General features: G+C 44.6%; 1 protein-coding gene across 1 annotated transcript in view; it reads right to left on the minus strand.

Moving 5' to 3' along the window:
• Window positions 1–341: 341 nt before the first annotated feature.
• LOC119160996 (methionine aminopeptidase 1) overlaps window positions 342–18,932 on the minus strand; it is a 72,805-nt gene continuing 54,214 nt past the window's right edge. Inside the window, exons 11-14 of the mRNA XM_037413295.2 lie at window positions 18,374–18,411; window positions 18,172–18,237; window positions 7,574–7,754; window positions 342–650 (exon numbers count right to left, since the gene is read on the minus strand). Of these exons, the coding sequence (XP_037269192.1) occupies window positions 7,591–7,754; window positions 18,172–18,237; window positions 18,374–18,411 (268 nt within the window). The 3' untranslated portion in view covers window positions 342–650; window positions 7,574–7,590. The remainder of the gene's footprint in view (window positions 651–7,573; window positions 7,755–18,171; window positions 18,238–18,373; window positions 18,412–18,932) is intronic.

Genomic DNA, 18,932 nt, shown 5'->3' on the forward strand with positions numbered 1-18,932 from the left:
CGCAAATGTTACGTACGGCAGGATGTCATCCCACGTTTTGTGCTGCACATCCACGTACATAGAGATCATGTCGGCTAGCGTTTTGTTTAGCCTTTCTGTTAAACCATTACTCTGAGGGTGATACGCAGTGGTCTTTCGATGGGTTGTGTAACTCGACCTGAAGATATCATCCAAGAGTTTCGCTGTGAATGATGTCCCTCGATCAGTGATGACATATGACGGGGCGCCATGCCGTAGCACAATTTGATATTTTCTATTTTCACACAGAAACGGTACGTCCTCAAAAATGGCAGACAGTCCATTTTATGTTCAGATGTCATCACAACTGAATGTACAGGGTATTAACAAGTCAAAAAGAAACTGTTTTATTTTATGAAAGCAGACCTTAAGAACAATGGATTAGTAATTTTCTTGACAACAATCCTGATACCAGACCTTGAAACCCTCTTTTCAAATACCAGATCAGCCTTCTCATGTCTGTCTTTGAATCTTTCCTTTTTTTTTTTCCATCTGTAAAACCTTGGAAGGGCAGTTGTTTAGTCCTAAGCAAAAATAGTTTGTCTTTCAGGATCATGATGGATCACATGTTTTGAATTTACAATCACAGGCAAAATCCATTTTTCATTTCCTTATAAAGTGGCATTCAGGACCTGCACAATAAAAACAAAAATAACAAAACATGTTAGTGTAGTTTCAGTATTTGTGCACTTGTAAAAGTAACAGCTCTTAAGCAGTAAAATAATAGTGGCTATGTTGAAGTCCTGCTTCCTTTTAAAGGGGCTCTGCAACACTCTTTCATGTAGGCATAGAATGGCTTCACTAATGAAGCTTATTGCCTCACGAATTGACCGCTGCACAAATTATTAGATTCCGTTCAGTAAGAGTGGAGTTACAAAGTTTTGTCGAACGCTGTAATTTCTTTGCTCTCGTCCTGACAAAAGCGCTGGAAGCTAAGCAGGGAGGATGCCACGAGAGAAGAAGGTAGTACATCACGTGCGCCTCGTGACCTTAAGCACTTTTCCTTTTTTACGAACGGGCAGCTTTTCAGTGCAATTGTGCACACGCGGTCATATGTGCGCCTCCCACGGTGGCAGCACTAACTCCCAAGCACACCCATGCTCAAATCAACCAATGACGTAAAACTTGATGCAACATGATGCAACAATGTTGTTGTTGCAACATGATGCAACAATTTTTTGGTATATAACATCATTTGTTGAGAGAAGAGAAAGCGATTTTTAGTTGACTTTGAGAATTTATTGTAAATTTCAGGCCGCATGCTGCACTATATTTGGCTCGTGTGTTCTTGGGAGCCTCGATTACCGATCGGCAGTGTTTTCTGACCACGCTTAAAAAGTGTTGCAGGGCCCCTTTAAACACCCAACTAATTGTTTGGATATTTAAACGATGTAGCACTGTTAAAAAATACATAATTACGTGCTACACAATACAAATAGTTCAGGTAATACACACAAATCAATTGAAGCTTGGCATAATGTGAAGACCTCTTCAAAGGGGCCCTCACCAACAGTGAAATCTCAATACAACGAATTTCAAGGGACAGCTAAAAATCATTTGTTCTTTTGAAAAGTCATTGTAGCGAAAGTATAGGAAATATGTACAAAGATCGTAAATGCAACCAAGTGAGTTGCCTACCTGTGCTGTGTATACATTCGCGACCGCGTTATTCTCCAATGAGCACGCAAAAACAAGATATTACCGAACTTGTGCACGTTTACTTATGGAAGAGGGCGATCTATCCTGATGCAGGTAGCTCGACTACTGAAAGACAATACTTTTAAGGGTGCACATCCTTCTTACGCACAACGAAGCATCGGCGTTAAATACAGATTCTTCATGTTGGTATGTGCACGCTGTTTCAACACTGTCTTCACTCTAGTCGCAGTTTCATTATCATGACAAATGGTATTAATCTTATCGGTCGTCAGCTTATGCGCATGCTTCGTCGTCGCACCGTGTGTAATGTTTGTTCAGCGACTTCATCCCATAGGCCACTCGCATTGCATTTTTCACTGTTGTAGGATTCCTTTCGTGTGGCTTCCGGAGCTCATCTTGAATGTTCAAATACCAACCAAAAGGCTAGAAAATGGGCGTGTAACAAATGCGCAGGTAAAGACGCCCGATGGAAACAAAAGCAAGAGGACGAAGCCTGACCCGTAAAACAAGTACCAGGCGATGATGATGGTTGTATAGGATGGGCACACAAGGGGTATTTGGTTGGGAGTTTGCGAGTGCTCTGAAAAGTGGCAGCTCGTTCAATTGGTAGAACTCGAGTGCTCTGACTACCTCTGGCTGGTTCTTACTGGTGCATTCAGACGACGGATCGAATCCCGATGTGGCGGGACGGACGGCGCGTCACGTGACCTCACATCAGCGATTCCCTTCGTCCGCGCGGCTCGCGGACGGATGAACCCAACCTGTTTCTCACATCGGGATTCTGGCGGGGGAGAGCCGGTACTTCAGCGGAATAGCTTGGGGTCGGTGGCAACCAGTACACTTTTCGTCTGCTCGCGGTATGTCCTCCATGGCTCGCGGACAGCTGCATGACTGGTCGGCATCATCTACGCTTGAGCATTGTTTACTTAGTTTCCGGAGACTTCGTTCTCAGGTGATTAAATATGCAGAAATCACTTTTGGTGGTTCGGGAAATGTCGCCGCCGTCGCTTAACACGCGAGATTCTTAGCCGTCATGGTGGTGAAATATTCCAACTTCTGCAACCGGCGACGTGCCGCTTCTAAAAAAAAAAAAGGCGGGAGACACGTTTAGAAGTTCTACAAGTGGGGAATAATGTAGTTGAAAGAATATCCTGCTAGCAACTCCCTTTTCTCCTGAAAGAATAACACTATTAGTTCATTTGTCACAACACGACAGACATCGCAGCCAAGCTTCGCTTCTTGCGGGCATCCATGTTGAATACTCTCAAACCGGTCTGCTGCCAGCGGGCGCAGGTGAGCGCCGAATCTGCTGTAGAGAGTAATCCGGCTGTTTTCCCCTAGGACACCGTCCGTCGTGTGGATGCGCCTGCAGGCGGACCATCCGCAGATTAGCTGTCCGCGTCCACGACAAATCTGGATTCGGTCCGTCGTCTGAATGCACCATACAGAGCACCAGCCCCCGACTCTGAGCGTTCCTAACCACTCTTACTTCGAAGTGAGAGCGTGGTGCTATCTGCCCAGGAGGACTGATCACATGACACAAGGCGGTCACGTGGCTGCCGGCAGGTAAACCAGACGAACAGCGCCACAGCACGAGCGCGCATTTCAGAAGGGGACATCGCCGGGCACGTAATACTTCGTGCATGTACGTTGTTAGTGGCGTTTTCGAGCGCGTGTGTGGCAAGTTCCCGCACAGCCATAAATGCACCATGTCAGAAAGAAGGCGGCGGCTAGTGAATCCGGAAGAAACGGCAATGCTGTTGCTACCGCAGCTCGCATACATCCACATAATTTGCCTTGAAGATAGCAGCTCGGACGATGATTGCCAGATTTATGTGCTGAGCTCAGAAGTCTGTTGCTGCATCCAGTGATGTTAGAGATGCATACCTGCCAACCTAGCAACAGAGAAATTCGTAAAACCCTTGAGCAGGGAAGTGGCGCTGCTCCGAAATCGCGAGTTGCCTCGGCATCTGGCGACTCCGAGCCAGAAGTTCAAAGCGGCAAACCGAATACGCCAATAAATATGCGGGCGTTCTGATGACGATGACGATAGAGGCCTACAGAGCTGGGCATTATCTCCACAGCCTCAAACAACTTTTTAGAATCGCTATTTGTTGTTTTGAAGAGTGGTGGAGATATAAGGGGGATAAACTTCAATATGTTATTTCGAAACATTCGGTATTCTGAAATTCGTAGTAGTGAAATATCTTTAAACTAAACCAACAGATATTGGATGGGACATTTTTCAAAAAGCTGTTAATCTGAAGAAAAATCATCACTCTGAGGTTTGCTATAACAAGATTTCACTATTGAAAATGAACTAGTGCAGTGTCCTGATCACAATACGATTATTGTGTCTGCGTGGCACAAAAATGGACTGAAACCTCGCACAGAAGAGCTCACCTGCTTACTTTCTATGAAACCATGTTTCATTCACATGCAGTGATGCCACCGAGGTCTTCCAATTTGGAGCAATTTTCGAAGCAGCAAAATTTTCTAATTTGGACAACTTTGGAGCAAAAAAAATTTCCAGATTAGAGCAATCTAGAGCAGCTAGCTTCAAATTCTGGAGGAGAAGCAAGTTGCATTCACATTCAAGGACATCAAAAATTATTCTCAGGCTCTTGTGAAGCGCTAGAAATATTTAGATTCATTGCAAATTTCATGGAGCCAATCATCTTAGAAGCACTACCTATTTCAGTTGATGATGCAAAAATAATGGTGTCAATGCTGTTGAGCATTCTGGAAAAACTTGTTCAGTGATTATTTCTGTAGCAAATAAACAAAATACCGGTTGAATAAAATGATAATTCATGAAATAACAATATAAATACACCTATATGATTATCAGCAGATATGGTAGACAAACACTGCAACGTACAACGCTAGAGATTCACACAGTCCCAAGTGCATTTCCCTATGATGACATCAAGAATAAAAAAAGGTTCTTTTTCTTCACAACTGATTACAATGCTGGGCGTAATATCATGTCTAGTCTCAGAGAGCCAAGCTCCTCCGGCACTTATCTCTTGTGCTGAACAACCCAATTTAACAAAATTCATTTTCCTTTTGCAGTAATATTTTATGTGGCTAGGGCATTCTGTCTATACTCCAAAAACTCGCGACACTGTCCTCTAGAAAACGGTGCATAAAAAAATCTCACAGGTACCTTATGCATATGCCTAAGACAACTCGAAGGCAAGATTCATTTTGTTTTTAATGGTATAGCAATTATATGGACATTCTCGACTGTTTTTTGCTGTTGCCAGGAGTGTAGCCAGAAATAAAAAAAAAAGGGGGGGGGGGGGGAGGGTGCTCCTTTGCGTGCCATGGCGAAATGACAAACAAAATTAAGGAGGTGAAGGCACGTTCACAGAGTCGTCCCCCCCCCCCCCCCTCCTGGAGACGCCACTGGCTGTCATGTTTTGTGTAATGTCCCGATAACATTCCCCGGCGCATCAAGAAATGGGGGTGACGAACGCGGCTAAAGCAGAGATACCGTATTTCTCGCATACTTTTTTTGGCAGAAAACTGATGCAAAGTTGGGGGGTGGGGTGTGTGAGAATTACGCGGGGAAAACTTTCCACGAAAATGTACAGAGCGAAAAAGAAAACGAAGTGGCTGCAAATCGGAATTCTCACACCAGCAACTAACAGCAAGCTTTGAGAAGTGCTAATTAAAACTTACCTCAACAGTAAAAGCACAGGTTCAACACAAGACAAGATTTAATTGAGACACAAAAAATAGTCAAGAATTTCTTGACTATTTTTTCAAGCAAATAGTCAAGAATTTCTAAAATACTATACGCAAAGCTTGTGGCCGTAGCGGTAGCGTACGTCGCTCAACAGGAGCCCTCAAAAAGCCTAGAACATCAGTACTGGGCTGATGGCTATTTAACAGAATCGTCCGCAGTTTCCTTCTGATGAAATAAAGTTTACCATCAATCCCAGTTTCAGGCACACGGCAGGCCCAAAGAGTCTTGGTGGCTTTCAGCTGCCATCACCAGTAGTGAACACAAAACTTGTAGACTCTGAAGGGCCTACTGGCAGCCCTCTTGCCGTTGTTTAGTGCATGATTTATCACTTTCAACTTGAAAGCAGCTGTGCAGCTTCAGTATCGCCCCATAACGTGACAAGATTACCAACACAACATACAACACGCGCGCAACGCATGCTTGCCGCTTTGGCTTGGCTTGGATCAGATTGAATATTCATGCAATAATTGTACACTTAATGCTTCAAAGATGGCACCAGATGGAGCGCGCTATCATTATCAGTGGCTGGAACGAGCAGACGACATTATTGCGGCAGTTTTCAAGGGTGCGATAATTACTCGAAAAAAAAAAAAAAAAAGGTATTTTTGTTGGGCGATGTGGGGAGAAGAGCCGACCTATCTCCTTTGCACTGAGGCTGGATGCAATAACATCACCCTAAGTGACGGGTCCTCATCGATTGTTACTTAAGCAAACAGGAACGCGCCGCCCGTGTCCAAGGCAAGGAAGGGTCGAGCGAGGAACGCGATGGGGGGTTTATTATATGAGCTTTCATTTTAAGGGTGTGATCGCTGGCGCACACGATATTTACGACTGGTATACCCTTTTATACCTCGTACCAATGCCTGTACTCTCAACGCGAACGGACTGTGCAAAAAGTGCTTCGCTTTCCAGAGCGGCCACATAAGGGGATGCACTGAGCCTTGATCGCAAGGCGGCCACACCATCGTCGCACCATTTCGAAGGTCCATTCGTACGTGCCGTTCGTGCAGTACAGATAGAATCGCACTGGTCTAGCGCAGCGGAGCACGTGCCTGCCGACACTGTTTTTAGCCACGGCTTCTATCTCATGTAAGCTACAAGCTTCTGTTGATGCTTACATTACTGCACAAGGGCCTAACACGCAGTGAGGCGCCTCTCTTTACATATTTATGAAGAAAACACCAGCTGGGCACTCTAGACAAGTCTGACTCCATCTGTACCTGCATCGGCGTGCAAGGAATGTTTTGGGGGTCTGTAGTCACCCAAGTCACGGATACCGAACACCGTGCGTGCTACAGCTGCGCGTATTAAAACTGAATTGGGGCCGCTCCGACCAAGAATCACGCTTTTATAAATGAGATGACATTTAAGAAGAAAGCACGCGAGAATTTTCAATTCGGACCCTAGCAACCTCGAGTTCAAAAGGGCAGGGTCTTTTAGGGGCTTTTACAGCCACAGAAATTATAAACGTGTATGTGCTGATGAAGGGAATCGCGAAACACCTCTTCTGTATGATGACCCATGGATAAAGCATGTTAGAGGAAAAGTGTCAACACGTTCCTACCATATACGTGTTCTTCTGTGGACGCAAAGCACAGAAAATTAGATCGCAATGTCCAGGCATAGGCGTGACAAACATTTTGGCGGCACGCGTGCAGTTACTAGTGAAAACTCCTTTATTACATGCCGTGCAACTCTTCAAACAAATTCAGCAGCGTTCATGGTACAGGCGATGTCCGCCCATGAATCGCCGCCACAATTTCACGCTACCAATTGGACTAGACGTCTCGAGCTTTAGTGACTTCTCAAGACTTCAGTGATGGGCTCCAGAAATTTCGACCACCTGGGGTTCTTTTAATGTGGACCCAAATCTGAGCACACAAGTCTACAGCATTTTCGCCTCCATCGAAAATGCAGCCACCGCAGCCAGGATTCAATCCCACGTCCTGCAGGTCAGCAGCCGAGTACTTTAGCCACTAGACCACCACGGCGGGCAAGAGACAATCAGTTTCACTGTTCCAGTGAACATTAAAACTGCACTTATATTAAAAGGCTTTAAAAAATAATAAAATCTACATAAAAGAGCAATGTCACAGAAAGTTGTTGCCAGGAAAAAAACTGCTGAACTACCGTAAACCATACCTTTCTGGTGAAAGAGGTCATTTGTCCATGAACCACGGCTGCCCATCATGAGTGCGCCGACGTGTCAGTATCTCACAGCCAGTGTCCGTGACAAGCAGTGTCTGCTCAAACTGGGCCGAGCGCTTGCCGTCTGCTGTTACTGCTGTCCAGTTGTCAGGCCACACCTCGTCGTGCCAAGTCCCTGCATGTACAAGAATACGGGCAGGTCAGCAGCTTTTAAGAAACGATGCAGATTTCGCCAAATGTGAATAATATGGCTAGAACTTGTGAAGCACACAAAGAGCAATTTGGTGGCATAAATATTAACAGAAGCCTATGACCTGCCTGTGGGGCAAGCCAAAAAGTGCCAGTTTCGATGGAAATGTTATGCATGCATCTGCCAGATTCACAGTTCCCTTAGAACTGTAAAGTAAGACATTGCTGATACTGCAATTTCCAGTTGAATCAGGGGCTTTCTGAATTATCCAGTAGAGGCTAATTTAAGAATCGAAGTAATGAAAGCCTGGTTCAATGTAATATTAACGATGATGCCATAAGACAAAAAAACGTAAACCAGCCTTTTCATGAAGTTACCCTAGATAATTAAAAATTAGTGCACATCACTTTAATTTAACGATTCAGCAGTCAATTCGTGAACATGATGACGCTATCGAATAGTGCAGACAGTGGGACTGCTGGTAATAGATGCGCACACAATACTTTGCACGAAAGGGTTTTATGCCCTAGTCCAGCACTGTTCCGCTGAAGAATTTCCGTCCTTTTGAATATATATAAAAACAGACTGCCAAAAAAACTAGCAGGAAAAGTTCTGCAGTTGAACCAGCGACCTCGCGTTCTTTAGCGCGTGACGTTAACCACTCAGCCACAGAGCGTACCTTCTCCAACACATGTCAACAGTGAGCCATTTATTACACCATGTACCACTGGCGGTCCTCAGAGCTAAGCAACTTCAGTGTGTTTTTGTTATCAGTATTGCGATGGCACGACGGGCACACTTTGAGTGTGAGCTCTCAAGATCGTTCGTTCTGCAGCGCCACCCCGCGTGTCATGTGTGCGCACCTCCACATGACAAAGTCAAAGTAAATATAGAAGTTCTCTAGTGTGGTGGCTCTCATTCCCGCTCTTATCTCTGGATTCGGGCACGTCCTAGCTCTTGTGCTTCCACCGCAAGTTTGCTTTGAAGTTACAGTAGTTTAAAAGAACACGAACATCACATTGCTCGCTGTGGCAGCTGCATATACGAAAGAAAGTGCTGCTCACACACAAACAAGCAAGAATTGTGACAGTTGTTCGCCCTCACCCTCTTTATACATGTGCATTGATTATGTGCGTCTTTCTGTTTGAAGCGTGCCTTTAAGTGTTGAGCTGCGACAGTCGTCTGTCCGCGCTCATCCTGGGTATGCACATTTCGTGTGTGCTCTCTGCTTGAGATGTGCGCTGAAAGTTTCGAGCTGCTTGGTGTCCTTTGAATGATGCAATTTGTTGCTGTAGCATTCATTCTTTCTTCCTTGTGGTGAAACAATGCGCAATGAAAGCTCAACTAGCTCTGCGAGGACACTTTTCACTTTCGTCTTATGCCGATTGCTAAAAATAAAGGTTAAGCACGTTTTTTTCTCAAGCCGACTGATGACACCGAGATGTGTCATACCTTTGTTTGGGCCAGAAAAAACAAAACAAAAACATCAATGATGTGGATCCAGATAGTGTTCAAATGAATCTAACAAAATTTGTAATTGACGTCATTGCAATGCACCTCGCAGTTGTGCTATATCTTGTTCTGGAAACCAGCCATTTCCTTAGTGCTAAGAAGAAAGCCAGGGTTTCAGTGATTTTCCAGAGGCAATCGCAACGACTTGGGGAACTACCAGCCAATCACTATTCTGTCTGCTTTTTTTAATGGTTTAAAAAAGGTGATCTCTGCACAAATCAATTTTTTTTTTTGGAAAGGATGACCATTCTGACTGTCAGCATGGATTCCGCCCCGGCAGGTTGGCAGAGACAGTGTTATTATGCCAAAAAGAACTAATAATTGACAATACTGATGCAGAAAAACTTACTTTAGGTATGTTTATGAATCATAGTAAGACATTCGATTACTTAAATCATGAAAGTTTAATTAGAAACTTGTTCATTTGATCATATCTTTCAGGACAACCCCCCCCCCCCCCCAGTGCATTGTTCTGCCCCTCATATCAACGACATTAGAACGGGAGTACCACAGAATACCACACTGGGACCGGCCCTATTAAATGTCTATGTAAATGACGTTACTGAAATTGTCAGTGATACATACACTGTGCTGTACACTGACGATACATGTTTGCCTCTGATTATGAACTTAATGATCTGTTGCAAAAATCTTGCATTATTCTTTCTAGTTTGTCGGCACGGTTTCGCAGTAATGCTATAATAATTAACAGCTCAAAATCAAAGGCCACATTGTTCAAGGCTAGAAGCTGTCCGTCTTGTCTCAAAGACGAATTATTTTTGGATGGTGCTCCGGTCGGTCAGTGACTGCATATTACGCCTTATTTGAATCGTATCTGAAATGTGCGCTTGTGTGGACCACCACCATCGAAGGTAATATTAGTGCACTTCTTCAAGCTCAACAACATAGGCTTTGAAAAATCGCGAATGAACCCTATTTTCATCTTACTGCACAACTTTTTCCAAAACATAATACAGCGTAGACTGCTTATAACGTAACCACTTACGGTGCAGAACCGGTTACAATGCGGTCTTTTTCGACTCCCGCTCACACTGCCATAGAACTCCATGTATATGCATACCACCTACTGTGCAGTCCCCCAAGATGAGAGATTGGTTATAATGCAGTTGCCGGAAAAATCTTTGTGACAATCGCGATAGCGAGTGTGTCTGGGTGCGCTCTTGGGAGCAAGTGACGAGGTCATTACAGAAGAGGTGGGGTCGCCGAGTGAGTGATGGGCGGAGGGAAGAAACGGGGAAAAAAAACAACAACCACGGCACGCTGTGCAAACTCGGCGAGGGCGGTGGCCTCGCCGACGGATTAAATGATGAATAAGCCTTTGCACCGGCGCTGTCGTGGATCAGCATCGCTAGCGTGACTCAACATGGCCTGTGCGATCCCATTCTTATCAACTGCGCCTAACAGTTTCCTGCCGGGAAAGGCAGGAAACTACAGATATCACGTTTGCGACTTCGTCCGTAAATTTAAAGCCTTTTACGGCTTCGTGACGCGAACTTTCAACTTAGCTGTCAGCGTGCTGTCTTACGTAATCTCGCCGGATTTTCGTTGATCATAACTTCCTATAACGCACGCTGTTCTTGTTTCAGAGCTTGAGTGTTGTCTTTTCGACGCCAAATCTTCATGTCTTTGACAAACTTGCCGCAACATCATACTGAACGGCAGGCTAGGCCTAATCCTCGTTGGTTGCATTTCGATAGCGGTCGGACGCAATTTAAGTTGTGGTTTGGTATGGAATCAACAAAACTATTTGCGGTAGCTGCACTTGACGGGATGGGATACATATCATTAATAAAAACGAGGGTGGCACGCGTAACGCTCGAATGGTGATGGTTCGCAATTCAATTGCGACGTCTTGAAGTTAGGTGCGCACCCGTGAAATCGAACGATTGGAGTCGTTCAGAGAGCGAAATTGCGAACGTGATTCGTCATTAAGTTTAATACACATAATCAAGGCTATCTGAGAAGCAGTCAGCAAATTTTCGCGCTGGTGCTTCCCTTTTTTTTTTAGACCCCCCCCCCCTTCTTGTTCATTTTTGTTGGCAACACCACATGTCTTTGAAAGTTAATTATTTTTTAACATTTGGAAATTCAAAGGCTGTAAGTACCACGCATCGCATGCGTCCATTCTCGGACACGCGAGGCTCCTTGCTCAACACATTTTGCATAATTGCGGTCCTTGGGGTACCGCTTATACCGCTTATAGTGCGGATAAACTTGCGTTATAAGCGATTTACACTGTAATACATGTGACAAGTCTTTACGGCCACAGGCTTCTGTATTAATTTTGTCTTGACTCTGACAACATGAAATCATTCTTAAAACATACGTCACAACTTAAATTAAAAAAATATGACTCGCACGCTAGCAGGCAAGACAGGCGGCCCATACCATACAGGCATACCAATTATGCTGTCACGGAGACATAGCCTACCTTCGTTACTAGATAAATTGGAAAGGGAAAAAATTACTCCAACACTTCGATGCACAAACAAATCAGAAAGTACTTTTGCAAATCTGAATGAAGGCGTATGATAAATGAAACAGTTCTCACATTTTCAGTTTTCTTATTTGTTTGTATTATCTATTCGTGCTCAATGTTATCGTACCATTGTATATCAGCCATTTTAGTGCTTTTTTTTAGTGCTGTCGCTACCACTCTTTCCGATGACAACAATGTACTTTATTTCCTCAGACTAAATGCATTGCATTTCTATTTTGTTTATAAATACCATGTGTTCGAGTTATTCAAAATGTTCATTTGCATTGAAATTGTGTATTTAGATATATGCTGTACATGTGTATGTATGCTGGTTTTTATAGAGACTGCTGCTATGTGAAGGCCTTCAGGCACATTCAATCTGAATAGTGCAGCTTTTTGCCTGAAGAACCCCCAACAATTTCATTAAAAAAATAAAACCACTCCAGCATGAAAAAATTGTCAAGCCATGAAATCAAAGTTGATTTGGATTAGAAAAGTCTAAAAAAAAACCTAAATAATGCCAAGCTTCATGCTGTTCTTGGGCATGAGCAAATGTGGTTCTATTTGTGCTACAGTAACATCACTGGCAAGCCACATTGGCAATCGCTGTCGCCAACCGTTGCGGGCGGCAAAGTTATTGGCTCCATGGAACCAAGCTAACAAAACTTGATACCGGTCGCAAAAAAATGCATGCTTATTTAACCTCCACTGACACCCAACAGCACGCGAGCTTCTCGCATTTCACTACCAGCAAAACGCTACCGCTGCAACCGCGACTGAACCCGCGCGTTCCAGGTTAGTAGCCGAGCACCCTGACCACCCCCAGAGTGCTACTGGTGCTACTAAGCAATCACAAACAGCAGTGAGCATTTGAAACGCACGATGCTCAAACACACTTGGCACTAACATGACCACGTGCACAATGACAACCAGAAAAACAAGCGCTTAGAAAACAACCTGCCGGCATATACAGTAGCCGACAGATTTTTCGGACTCCAAAAATTCAGACTTGTTTGATATTTCGGACTTAAAAAGAGCACCGTCAGGGTTCCCATAGGGCTAATGCATATTTTCGACCAATTTTCCAGACGAATTCGACCCCGAAAGTTAGATTTTTTGGACTAAATCGCTTGTTTTGAGCCACGCCACGGAATATTATGGACGCCGCCATATTGGATTTTCCGCCCGGCTTGACTAAGCTCAGTGGCTTAATTTTAAAATGGCTTTTCTGCCTCCGAGATTGGAAAGCGAACGTCATATTTCAAGTTTCGAAGGCCGTGTCTGCTTTAGAAAACGCGGCACGGGACCATTTTTTCGTCTTTGGTCAGCCATAGTGGACAGCACTATCATCATCGCACCATACAGGGAGGAGGCAGAGCTGCGCAGTGGTGAAGTGAATGTATAGTTGTAATATGGTCCCTAGAATAGTGAATGTGCCTGCCACGATGACATTTTTAGCTCGTGCGTACGATAACAATTTCGTGTGCAGAGCCCACAGACAAAGAAATTCTTTGCCAGGTTAAGCCGCAGCCGGAGAGCGGTTCGAATGACAATGACGATGATCGCCCACAGCCGTCGGCGGCGGAGATTGCCACTGCGGTGATGCTTTTGTCGAGCCTTTACGATGACGATGTCACCTTGGCGCAAATACGGGCGAACCAAATTGCTTCCAAGCGTAGTATGAGGCAAGGCAGGGACTCGCTCTCTGAATTTCGTGCCGACCAGTTGTACCACCACAATCTTCGACGACAGTGCAGCTCTGGCCGACTGGCTCGCCCTACGCCATCTCCTGCCGCGGACAAGAGCTCTCGCTGAGTGGTGCCCCGTCCTCGAACTCCTGCGACCGCGTCCATCTTTACTATCTCCTCTTTACTTCCATCCTTCGCTATCCCTGCACTTTGCTCGCTTCTGCCCCTTCTCTATCTCTATAACTTTATTCCTATCCTTTTAATCTCTCCTTACCCTCATCCCTCATGAGCTACTGTTGAGGTGTTGCACTCTGATGCAGACAGTTATGGGGCTCACTTTTCTCTTCTGTTCTCTTTAAGAATCCCATAAGAAAGGCAAGGAAGAATCATGGACTTTTTTTAAAGCCTGCCTGATGCAATAAAGTTCATATTTTTGACAAAAACGAATTTTTTGAACTAATAGATTTTTCAAACTTTTTCGGTCCCCGCCAGGTCCGAAAAATTGCTCGGTGACTGTCATAACGATAATAAGGCTGACTGAAAAAGTAAAGGTTTTTTTTGCCATTTTGCTAGCCGAGAAAGATCATACATGGCCTCTGAAATTGGAAGATTGAGCATACTTCTCATCTTGGAGGCTATAAAATAAGCCACTGCAAGCCAAACTGGACAAAGCACACAAAAAACCCAACATGGCAGCTTCCAAAATCGAGCACAGATCAAGAGACATAGCTCAAAACAGATCATTTAATCCGGCAAAAGGAACTATGAAACCTAAATTCATCCGAAAAATCAGTTGCAAAAATGCATTAGTGCAATGAGAACCTTAACAGTGTGTTTGTGAAGTTTGAAATATCCAAGAAGTCCAAATTTTTGGCATCCGAAAAATCTGTCAGCAACTGTATTTGATATTGCACCAAAGGACCAGCTAGCAACTCTACATACACACTGTGTAGACGAGGTTGAAAGGATGCTGAAAAAGAAAATAAAAAAATGATGAGAACATTGGAAGATGTGACTTCACATATATTTGAAAAGTTCGCTGTATTTCTGGAGGACTGTCAACCCATGACAGCGTGAGCCGCGGCGTCAGAGTTGGCACAGTAGTTACAGGGTGCACATTTTCCTGTCCTACTACAGTAAACCCTGAGCGATCTGAACTCTGGTTATTTTGAAATACTGCTCAATTCGAAATATTTCTGTGGCCCCGTATTTTGCAATGTAAGTTTCAGCAGATAAATTGAAGTGGCAGTCAGGACCAGTCCAGTATTTTGAAAACTTTGGATGCCCTGTGCCGATTCCCAAACCTATATTTTGCTGCGAATCCACAGAAACGACCGCCCTTAGGAGCCACAAGGCGATGCAGTGTAGTGATGCTAAAGAGGGGCAGACGAAGCACCGCAGCCTCACTTCTGCAGCATGACAGAGGCCTTGCGGTCACCTGAAATGTGCGCCTGCGAAAAAGGAGACACACTTCACTACAACACAGCAGTGACATGCGGACAGCATATCAAATGCTTTTTGCAACGTCAGAGCATCATGATTTATCCATTCTTTTTGGTAATATACAGAAATTGATAAAGGTCAGTCTGGCGGAGTTCACGATGTACGCAAGCCTTCGATTGGAGGTTTCTCCAGCAAATCTGCACTTACACAGCTGGCAGAGCACATGCCTACAATACCCTATTCAAAAACGCAGTAAAAGAACTATGATCACGTTTTCTAGCCAAAAGGCATAGCAAATTAAGTCACGCTGCCAATAATGATTGATTTATATGTGAAGTTTGTAGTGACACGTATCCCGAAGGAGTACGGCCACTAGCGTGGGTCCGGTCTTAGCGAGCCGCAGGGCACGCGTTAACCGTCGCCGTGGCGAGAACACGATACTGCTCAAGGTCGCAACACTTTATTGTCTGTGGCAACACCAAATGCAGTACAGCCCGCTGCAAAGGCGTGGCGGGAAAGCAAATGGGCTTATCCACGCCACGGGCATAAAAGTACTACACAGGGCCACGAGCACATCTCCGTGGTAAAGCACATCTCCGTGGTAAAGCACATCTCCGTGGTTCACGGGGACACCAGGACCAAGGCCCGGTTGCTCAAGCGAGGGCAAAGGCGCTCGCGTTGGCTTCGGAGGGAGACGGGTCAGCAAAGCCTGGCACGCACTAGGACACCGTACCACTGTTCGGCCGAGCGTACAGAGGGGCAACAAAAAGTGAGCCTTCGCCTCGGGCGCGAGGCGCCGTCAGCGAAGTCCGACGAGCCCCGAGCGACGGACGAAAAAGATTGCGTGGCTCACCGTCAGCTGTCTCAGAGAATATCTGCCCGCTCCCGACGCACATGCGCAAAACCTCTCGGGAGACTCCGCGCGCGGCGCCACAGTCAACATCTGCTACCGGTGAGGGGGTTAAACGTAATTACGCTCTCCCAGCGCGGCAGACAGTGGAGGAGGGGAGACATGTCGGGACATGAGAACAGCAGAAAAGGCGGCGCAAAGGCAGCGGGCTAGCCTGAATTCCCACAAGTTTAACGTCCCAAGACCACTATATGATTATGAGAGACGCCATAGTGGAGGGCTCCGAAAATTTCGACCACCTGGGGTTCTTTAACGTGCGCCCAAATATGAGCACACGGATCTACAACATTTCCGCCTCCATCGGAAACGCAGCCGCTGCAGCCGGGATTAGATCCCGCGACCTGCGGGTCAGCAGCCGAGTACCTTAGCCACTAGACCACCGCGGCGGGGTTCGATGGCCAATAGTAAAATATTCATTTTACCAGAAAGAATGGGCTAAGGTCACCATGATGCGCTGACACCGCTAGGAGCTGGTAACATGCTGCCCACGCGTCCCCACTGTGTTGCAGTGAAGCATGTCTTCTTTTCTCAGTGATGAAAGCAACTTTTTACTTTTTGGAGCGGAAAAAGTACCACTTAATGCAGCCACAAGTGCTTTTGTAGCAGAAAAAAATGCTAGTTTGGTGCTGTTATAGATGTTTTAGGAGCAGATTGCAAAATATGCCATACAACTCTTAGAATTCAAAGAGTCACCGAAGTGTTGCATGTATTTCACAGTTTACAATCAACGTAAATTGCAAGAAACCAACGATTAAGTTGCTTATAGAATGCCAGTGGTATGAGCTATACACTTAAAGTACAATCTCCGTCAATTTTACATACCCCCGAAATAGCCTGCATGTAAAATTGAAAATAGCTAAATTATCTCAAAGCTTGATAGGCCAATTACATACTAGCAGGCTAAGATGACAGTATATAAATTATCTTGAGTTTACTGAGGGCTTGCAAGTTGGTCCCACAATTAAAGTTGATTGTCTTCATTTTCTCAGACATTTTGGAGCAGATTTGAGCCGTTATTAACAATGACCTCAATTTGGAGCAGCATGTAGCAGAATTTCTCCTTTGGAGCAGTTTGGACCACTTGGAGCAGCACTTCTGTCACTGTTTTCTGCAGGAACACAATTTATCTGACCATGAGATAGGTTCTTTTTTTTGTTGTTTGCTTTCATACATGCTGGCAGGAGTGAGGCCTGCCGTTCCTCCACTTTTGTGGCAAAATTGGGACCAGGTATTGCTTGAAAACATAATAACTGGAGCTGCAAACTGGCTGGCACAGTTAACAACCACCTTTGATTACATTTAATAATTCAAAGTTTCTCGCACCCCTCTTTTGTATGTTTTGCTAATTTAAAAACTTTTTATAAGTGGTCCCAGTGACTTTGAAGTAACAGGGTTTTACTGTACCTCAACTTCTCCCTCTCTCCTTCACATCCCACTCTGCGCTTTCCAGAAAGGTGCTAACATGTTCCCCACTCTTGGGGTCTGTACCCACTCGGGAGCATTGTTTGCTGCCAGTGCTATTCTGGTCGTTCAGGAAGTCATGGGTGCTGAGCTAGATGAGCGGTGTGGGCGATCGCCGGCACTGTTGGCACGCGTTAAACTTCACCTACTTTAGTATACGGCGCAGCTGATAGACAAGGCAGTTAGTAAACAAACACATTAAATTAATTATTGCCCTCTAGTTTCAGCCTGAAGTAAAGTTCTGTCTCTACTGATTTCAGCACCTAATCTTTCGATTTGGCTGAATATCTTTGTGGCAAAAACCTTGTTCAGTACACAGGTACCACATCTCTCCTCCATGCTTCTCTCTCACTTATCACCTGAGCTTTCGATGTTGCGCCCAGCCTATGACATCTCAACATTTGGTTTCGTTTGGGAGGGACCTGCTACCATTGCTTAAAGATTGAAGTGGACAACAGAGAGGAAATCATAAATCACACAAAAACTTGAGCGGGCGAAGACCCAGTGAATGGTCGCACACATCAGAGGTTCACACATCTTGACAAAAGCACTGTATCTACTCAAATTTAACAGAAGCCTTTTTCCGGATTTTCGCCATCTGAAGTCGACCCTCATGTTACAATTGTGGTTGCATTAAAATGGAGTAAATACGGTAGTGTTGGCATACACATAGAGAAATTTTAGTTCCACAAACCCGGCTTTTGACAACCTTGTACCAAAATTTCTGCATGCTTCACTTGCACATGTTCTTACTAACCATATAAGTAATGGTAGTAAATAATTGTGTTGCAATCTATAAACAGTTAAAAAAAAGCAGATTCGCCAGAAAAAGAACTTCCACTTTGGTAAGCAAGGAGAAGAAAACAACTGCAAAAAAACAGCACGCACCTTCTGATATCATGGGTTCAATGGTGAAACAGTGGCCAGCTTTCATCACACCAATGGCTTTGTTCTCTGCAAGACAATGCAAACAGTGAGACAGGAAGTACTAAGAACGACTGGACAACAGATCACATATGGGTAAAATGCAGAAGCCACACTATGGTGAAAAACTGAACACAAGCCAGGTAAGGCTTGGCAGTTCACTTACTAGCATAGTGCGGGACACTAGGGGCTGTGTGGAATAATCTGGAAAAAGATGCGAGGAAAGCACTATCATTAACAGAGAAAGAGACAGTATGAGAACAGAGCTCCACTTTGAATATTGTGCTCAAACAGCTCTAAACTTCCTACTAAACTTTCTATCAAAGTACAGGAAACAACATGTGTGCTTTCTATACAGATGGCAAAGTATAAGCAGTGAAATCATACAAAACCCATGCCGTTGCCACGTCAACATGCTGGGTACTCTCCAACATACCGTATTTATTCGAATATAAGGCGGTCACGATTATAAGGCGAGGGGGAAGTTGGAGGACTCAAGAAAAAGAAAAAAAAAAAGGTTTGCACACTAATATAGGGCGAAAGAAACAAAAGAAAAAAGGCAACTGAATTCCTTACCTTTCATCAAAGCAGACACCAAATATTCATGAACTATCTGTACACAAAGATATTTATTTGGAGCGAGACGTAAGTGCAACTTATAAACACACAAAGATATTTATTCGGAGCGAGACGAAAGTGCAACTTAGACACTATCTTCAGAGGTG

This window comes from Rhipicephalus microplus, chromosome X, assembly GCF_043290135.1.
Source record: "Rhipicephalus microplus isolate Deutch F79 chromosome X, USDA_Rmic, whole genome shotgun sequence".
Classification (NCBI taxonomy): domain Eukaryota; kingdom Metazoa; phylum Arthropoda; class Arachnida; order Ixodida; family Ixodidae; genus Rhipicephalus; species Rhipicephalus microplus.